An 8,171-nucleotide genomic window follows, 5' to 3' on the forward strand; every position below is an offset into this window, starting at 1 on the left:
ACATTCAATGTTTAAGAAAAACAAAAAATAGATTAACATTCATTGATCTTAGGGAATGAGCTAAATTTCAATAAGGGTAAATGTTTTATATTTAAATATATTTATTTTACTGTAATTTTTGAGTGATAAACAGAACAAGAATGTATAGTCACATACATGTTCAGTTCTTTTTATCAGTTAGAATGTTATAACAGTTTTTAATTATTGTTTCAAATTCAAATCTGGCTGTATTATCTGTATGGGATAAGATTTATGAAACGTGAAGCAAAACAAGAATTTATTGACTGCCAAAAATACACTCCATCTAATAAATAAATAAATCTAGAACAAGAATTATCAGGTATTTCAAATTCCAGACCTAAGTTAATGTTCTCCATATCCAGTGAAGAAGGGAGATGAGGGTGGAGGGGATAAGCCATTGGACTCCAATTCCTGGCCCCAGGTTTGAGATCTGCTGTGGCAGAAAATTATTTATTCTTTTCTGTCAGCTTTAAGCAAATTAGAGGGATGAGGCTGTGCTTGAGTACACACAGTCTTTACTAAATGATACCTGGCCCTCAACTGGATTGGCAATGAATCTTGGCAGTTGGGCAACGATAATAACCACATCTCTTTGCATAACTTATGGTCAAGAAACAGTACTTTCTAATACAAAGTACTGAACCTAAGATCCTTCGTGGGTTGTAATTGTACAGGTTCTAATCCTAATTTTTTAACAAAATGTAGTGATGTAACAAAGACTTAGTTCATTCCTCTCAAATTTCATATTGGCAACATATAATCATACATAAAAGGTAAGTTGCATTGAGCAGCTGAGTTAGCATTGAGAGAATAGGATAGAAGCCAATAAAGGATATTTTGTTATTTTAATAAAACATAACTGTACTTACTTTAGTCACCCAAAAAAACTGATACTTAATTTGAAAAAAAACTAACTAGATTGCGAACTAAGAGTCATGTCAAGTAAGTCTTTGGTTCATATAATTAAATAAGAAAAGTTTAATACAGAAATTATAATTAAATAATAAATTTTCAAATACTTCAGTAATTCAAGTATTTTTTCTAAATACTGCAATTTTTCGTGAATTCTGTTCTGAACATCCATCAGCTGCATAGTGGAATTATTAATGGACTTTGTAATGTTGTCGTGATATAACTGAAATTTAAATTATTCTTTAATAATTTTTCTGCATTACATACAATTTTAAACTTACAATATATCTAATAAAAACACGAACCTGATTAATATCAGTTTTATTAGTAGTTTGTGAATTTTTTTTTTGAAGATCACTGAAAATTAAAATACCATGCCTCAGTTCATCAATGTCTTTTGAATATTCTTTGAACACATTCTTATTCCAAGGGTCAGACTTAGTATTGACTGAGACAACATCAGTCATAAATTTGAGAAATCTGTAAATAAAATAACTTAGACTTAAATGAATAAATATAATGAAAATTAACTGATTTATTATTTTTAGGATGTTCATAATAAAAATAGGCTTTATTCACATTGATTTAGGTATGTAACATAAAATGTTTATAGCTTAAAGACTGTTTAAAATTGGTAAAAATATTTTCTTTTACAATATATAATGTTTAGTCAATGTTGATATTGCCTGGGCTGGAGGCTTTATTATTCTAATATTTTAATTAATTATGGTTATTAAATACTATTAAAATTATAATTCATTTGATAAAACCAAAGGTTTAACAATTGAGCCACTTTCTACAATGACTCTGAAATATGTGAATTGGGGAAATCATGGCGAAATATGTTTTCATTTTTACCTTGAAGAGTTCAGGTTACTGTAGTTGCGGACAGTATCCATATAGTCTCCATGACAAGTATTGTTGAGAGTACAAATTAATCCTTGATAACAAAATAAAAGACCTGCAGATGGCAGAGGTTTTTCTTCAAAATTGCCTAAGATTTAAAGATAGGCACTGATGAATTCGATAAATATATTCAAAATTTTAAGTTTAAGAATATTTTCTTACAGGGATGCACACTGATGATAAATCCTTTGCTTCTGACCCAAATCAGAAGTAAAAATAAGCAAAGTGGCCATGTAAGTTCAGAGAAACACCTAAACTAAAAATAATTATCAATAATAAATTCTCTCTCATTCAAATCACTGCCAAAAATAGGTAACATTAAAAATATATACTTTTTGTCTTTTTCTAGCTTTGAAGTTTTTCCATAATAAAAGCTTAAGTTGCAAAAAGAATGACATTAGGTTAAAATAATTTAGTTCAGTACTTATAACAATAACCCTCACTGTGGTCTTTTTTATACTGAAACACATGTGAAGTATCAATATGACAACCTTTGCTGGGGTTACCCTTTAATTTTTTAGATGTACGTATTTTATCTAAATAACGTGAATTATTAATATGCTTTACGAAAACCTCTGCCAGAGAAAATATGAATAAACAAAGCTAAATTCGCACTTTTCTTACAAGAAAAGTCATTCGTGTTAATCCTAAGAGTATTCGTAAATGCATTTTTAAAAATCAAATTCAAGAGAGAAAAGTATTAAAAAACTGAATTTAAGTTACAATTATGTTTAAACATACATTATTTCACTTAAGTCAGGTACAAATTGTCCTGTTTTTACGGTTGACCCGACGATTTGAATGCCTAGACAGGCTCAAGTATTTAAGTTCTACGGTAACTAGAAAGAACTTAATGGATGAAGAGTGTCTTAAAACGTGCGAACAAACAAAATCCGCTATGTTAAAAACTCTCAATAATCTTAGTGAAAACAATGTTACTTACTTCCGGGCCTCGAAGAATGAGACGTCTACGACAGAAATAAGAGATACAAATAATAGCTAATCTGGCAGATATATTGAATACTTTTAAGAAACACTTTGACAGTATTCTGGATACGGGAAATAATTGTCAATCTCCTCTGAATGAATACCAGAGTGCTGAACCGTTAATAGAAGAACCGAATCAGGAAGAAGTAGAAATGGCCATCGCAAAATTAAAACCCTATAAAGGAGCGGGAACAGATAATACTCCTAGTGAACTAATCAAAGCATGTGGGGAAATTGGAGTTTCTAAAATACACCTAAGTTTCTAAAAAATCTGGGAAATTAAGGAGATGAAGGAAGTCTCTACTTATTCCTGTTTACAAAAAGAGGCCGACGACGGATTGTAATAGCTATCGAGGAATCTCACTCCTTCCTATATATAATAAAATATTTACGCTAATCTTAACTAGTCGAATCACGGAATACGCTGAAGAAATTATCAGAGACTACCAATGTGGTTTTAGACAAATTTATGGATCAAATTTTTTCATTAAGGCAAAGTTTGCAGAAAAAGTTGGAATACAACTGGGTAGTTCATCAGTTTTATATAGGTTTTCAAAAGGCTTATGATTCTATTGACCGCCAGATGCTGTATAGTATTCTGATTGAACAGGGAATACCAAAGAATTTAGTAAATCTCGTACGGGTGTGCATCACCGAAACGTTTAATAAGATACAAATCGGTTATCATTATTCTGAGAAATTCGATGTCCGGTCTGGTTTTAAAACAAGGCGATTCTTTATCACCTATTTTATTTAACCTAGCACTAGAATATGACATTTAAAGTGTGATTAATAAGGTTGCCCAGGACTTTGGAGGGGCATCACTGGAAGGATGTATGTAGAGAGCGATTGGTGGTATAGGCATCGAAACTTCGGGTTCGTTAGGCCTTAATTATTATTATTAGCAATAATGACTGCGGAGTAAATACAAATCTTTGTGTAATTCAACAAATTCAAATCGATTTAATTAAATCTACCTATTTCGATTCAATTTAGTCGATGTTAGTTATGTACCAAGGTTTATAGGAAATATTAACCTGTAAGGAGAACAGGAAAAATAAAAATGAAATAGATAAAATATAAATTTTATTAGAAAATAAAAATTTTCATTTTTTTGTAATATCTGTTCAATTTTGAATTTTCCTTTTTTTGAAAACTGGCAGTTTAAAAGTATTTTCTTCTATGGAAGGATCTCCGCATTTTGGCCATCGCCTTTGGTTGGGAAAGGATCTTCCAAACTTCTCCCTACACACGTTCCGCCTTCCTGTTCAACAAAGGGAACCCATAAAAATATATTATTTAAAAATACCTCTAGTCTTGTAAAAATATCTAAAAATTTTGGTGTATCTAGAAGTAAGTGAAAATTATTTTCTGTCAAGGAAATCCTATGTAAAAATGAAAACACGATGGTAAAAAGTTCACCATCCCTGAGAGTGCCTAGGTCTTGTATGGAAGATTTTTCGAAATGACCACCGCATATTACTTTTCATCAAGGTTTATAACCAATAATTCCTAAATTATTAGGAGTAAATAAAATATTTTTGTCGACTACTTTGAAAAAATAAGCTTCAATTTGGGCCCTAATTGAGACCTTAATGTTAAATAATTTGTGAAATACAGCTTCCTAAAAACAATATTTTTTTCACAAATAAAGAGAAATTTTGTGAATCTATATTAGCAAATATTATAAAACTACTATTCTCAGGAAAATAATCACAATGAACTACTTCTACGAGCATTAAACTGAGCCCTAATATTAATCTTTACGTTGTATAATTTCGGAAATACAATTTTGCAAACACCAATATTTTTTTCAAACAAGGATAAATCAACATATTTTGAATTTATTTTGGGAAATATTATGGAATCAGCAACTCGGAGATGTTTATTTATAAACTATTTTATGGCGTATTTACCACGCTCCATACTGAGCCCTAATAAAGACACTTCTCCAAATATTGAACTTTCATTGAGGTACGACACCTTTCCAGTATATGTTAAAATTATGTAAAATCTTTGTAAGCTGTGCTGAAAAAATAAAAATACCCTTTATGCTGGAAGAGTCTTATAGATTTAAAAAGATTTTGTGAATGACATAATTTCTTCCTTATTAAAAAACAATAGTTTATTTAATATCATCAACAACGTTTCGGGAGATTTCCCCCATCTTCAGGCTGCTAAAAACAAATTCAACCAAACCCTTAAACATGTGCTTACAACAACACTCATATATCATATACACTCATAGAACTATTTATAAATTATTTACCTAAAAAATACCTGAAATTAATGATATTTTACTAAATCATTCATAATCATGGTATGAATGAAATAATTAAAAATAATGAAACTATTTTAGAAAAGTATTGGTGTTTGCAAAATTTTATGTGATATATAAAGTTAAATAAAAATATGGTCACATGGTTGCTATTATTTAAAAAAAAATAAAAGAAAATCTACTCTAGGTTTTTATTATTTATACTGCAAATGTAAAAATAACAGCTGGAGGACCTGACAGTTGAGCGGTCTGGGGCGAGGTTCCCCAGAAGGTTGTGGGTTCCATCTTCCGAACCTACTTCCATGAGGGCACAACCAAACTACAGCAGGGGCCCCATCAATCACCCACGGTGATATAAAGATATTTTTTTCCTTGTTAAATAATTTTAATTATTGTAATAGTTTGGTTAAGTTCTTTTTTTTCTAATTTATATGTTTGAATATTTTGTTTTCAAATACTTTCATTTTATTGTGTTCAATTATTCAAAATACAACAAAATTCGAAAGTTCATTTCATTTATTTTCACTACTCTTGACGGTTGGGCTAGCAAAGGTTCCTTTTGAACTACCCGCCGTAATAGAAAGTAAGGAGTTCTATCAGAGCTGAATTTGAAACTCGTCATAAGCATCGTAAAGTAGTACCATAAACTACTTTACGATGCTTATGACGAAGTAGTTATAGTAGTGAATTTCATAAGAAAAATAGTTGTTTAATACGTTCATAAAATCTCAGTTATTTCGAAAAAATAAAATAAAATATTAGTCTTTGAAAAATTATATCTCGAAAAATATTGAACGTAAAGAGTCCTGTTACAACTCAAATTATAGTAAATTTACTGTACTTTAAACAAGGTTTTAATACGTTCTTGTAGTTTGTAGTTTTTAAGATAAACAATCGGAAAATAAAAATTTTCGTTTTTCCATTGATTTGCACTTGAAATAGTTCAATGCCTTACCTTACCTCCTGTATAGTCTAAGTAAAAAAAAAAATTATTTTCCAACAGAAAATGCACTTTAACTGTTCAAAAAAATGCGATATTCTCCAAAAAACTTAATTTTGATGAAAGTGTACAGATAAAAAAAATATATATGTGGAAACTTTTAATTGATAAACCTCTTACTTCTGGGTGTAAGAAACGCGGTAAAAATGAAAATTTGAAATCCATTCATTACAAATAGGTTTCTAGGTTTAAATGGGAATTATAGGTTTACGCTGTTTTCCAATTTCGACGATTTTTAAATATTGCTCGATTCAGCTATCTTAAAGTCTCCTCTTCCTATTTTAAGCAAATATTTTAAAAGTGATATAGCACCGTCGCTCCCAGGGGATCTTTGTGGGGCGGTTCCGGCCGGGAAGGATGGTCTTTTTTTATATTGTGATCTCCTCTCGTGTTTTTGCGACGTCGTACATCGACCAATCTACTCCCTATAATTGTCTATTTGAAAAGTGAGATAAATAAGGCTACCACGGAGTGCGGGAGAGGAGGGTTTCACACAGTTTTCCAATTTCAGGTGCTATTTAAATATTGCTCGATTAAACTATCTTAAGTCTCCTCTTTCCGTTCTAAGTAAATATTTCAATTATGATATAGGGCCGTCACTCCCAGGGAGTCTTAGTGGCCTCAGGGATCGGTACTAGGTCCAGTACTATTTGTCGTCTTTACGGTACCTATAGTAGCCATTGAACACCCAAAGGCAGTGGTAGCAGCCTATGCGGACGACATCCCTAACTCACGCTCAAGAAGCTGCAGTCACCATCTCTAATGCGCTTAAAAGTATTTGGATTAGGGTGAACCCCGGCAAAACGGAAGCCATCGTGATGTCGTTCCAAAAAGGAAAGAAGCCACTGGCTACCACCTTCAAAGTGGATGAAGTCGACCAGCGAATCTCCAACTACATTCTCTACCTGGGCGTCACACTGGATAGGCACCTCACCTTCTCCAGTCACGTTCGGGAGAGACTTAAGCTGGCCCGCCAGAAGAGCTGAGCTACATGCTCTTCCATCTCCTGGAATCCCCGCAACTCTCACTAAGGCTGAAGCTGCAAATCTACAAGGTGATAATCCGCCCGACTCTGCTTTATGGTGCACCTCTGCTGCGTCACCTCTACCAAACCACGCTTGAAAAGCTGCAGAGCTATCAGAATTCCGTCCTCCGGCGAATCGTCCGTGGAAAAACTCTACAGAGACACCACCATTCACCAGTGACTCCAGCTACCCTCTGTGCCGGAGTATATATCAACATCAAATTCTTTGATGGGCTGAAGACCTGTGCCAACCCGCTATTCAGAGAAATCACCCCTCCAACAAGACCTGGGAGGAGGCAAAGCACTGTCCCCTTGGTAGACGTCCTCGCCGAGGGAAGGACTTCAGGCTCTGCAGCTTGAAGTCATCACACCACCACCATCACTAGCCGGAATAGTCCCTCCCCATTTCTTGTAAGCTCCCAGCTATCATGCCACCAATGTCTAACCGCCTTCAGCGAACCATGTTTCCTCATCTTATAACGCCATACGGCAAACGAAGATATAATGTAAATTGTATATGTATAATGTATTGGATTATATTATTATGTATTCTGTAACCATATAAAAAATAAAGAGGTTTGAAAAAAAAAAGAAGAAGAAGAAGAGTCTAAGTGGGACGCAGGGGCCATGAACCTAACCAATCATCACTAATAAAGAGGGTCCCTTCCCACTCGTGACAATGCAGACAGAGAGTAAGCGCCACAGTGTTCCCTTGTACACAGCGGATCACAGAACCTACCTTAAAATGGCCTCCAGGCAAAGAAAGGACATTAATGTTTACTATGTATTATTTATATATTATGTATACATATACATATATAACTTTGTTTGAAATAATAAAATTGATTGAAGGGTGAGAAAAAAAGGAGTCTTAGTGGGGCGGGTCCGGCCTGGATGGATTGCCTTGCACTGGACTACACTAGCATTGGACAACAATCGGATAAAAATGTGGTTCCTTTAAAAATTTAAGAACATATATTTACCTCCAGAAACATATTTGTTGAATCTCTCTATTAAATAAAAATGTTTTATTGATCACCGTT

The 8,171-nt window shown here is 33.1% G+C and overlaps 2 protein-coding genes across 2 annotated transcripts in view; both read right to left on the reverse strand.

Moving 5' to 3' along the window:
* Positions 1-2,289, reverse strand: part of LOC106692476 (phospholipid-transporting ATPase ABCA1) — a gene marked incomplete in the record, with an annotated part of 39,500 nt that extends 37,211 nt beyond the window's left edge. Inside the window, 5 exon segments of the mRNA XM_067045188.1 lie at positions 1,041-1,156; positions 1,239-1,413; positions 1,792-1,927; positions 2,002-2,095; positions 2,172-2,289. Coding sequence (XP_066901289.1) covers positions 1,041-1,156; positions 1,239-1,413; positions 1,792-1,927; positions 2,002-2,095; positions 2,172-2,237 — 587 coding nt within the window.
* Positions 2,290-3,952: 1,663 nt separating this feature from the next.
* Positions 3,953-8,171, reverse strand: part of LOC106692403 (uncharacterized) — a 20,578-nt gene continuing 16,359 nt past the window's right edge. The window contains exon 7 of the mRNA XM_024361245.2: positions 3,953-4,090. Within this exon, the coding sequence (XP_024217013.1) occupies positions 3,954-4,090 (137 nt within the window). The 3' untranslated portion in view covers position 3,953. The remainder of the gene's footprint in view (positions 4,091-8,171) is intronic.

Source organism: Halyomorpha halys, unplaced genomic scaffold (assembly GCF_000696795.3).
Source record: "Halyomorpha halys isolate HHAL.00 unplaced genomic scaffold, Hhal_1.1 Scaffold5.1, whole genome shotgun sequence".
Classification (NCBI taxonomy): domain Eukaryota; kingdom Metazoa; phylum Arthropoda; class Insecta; order Hemiptera; family Pentatomidae; genus Halyomorpha; species Halyomorpha halys.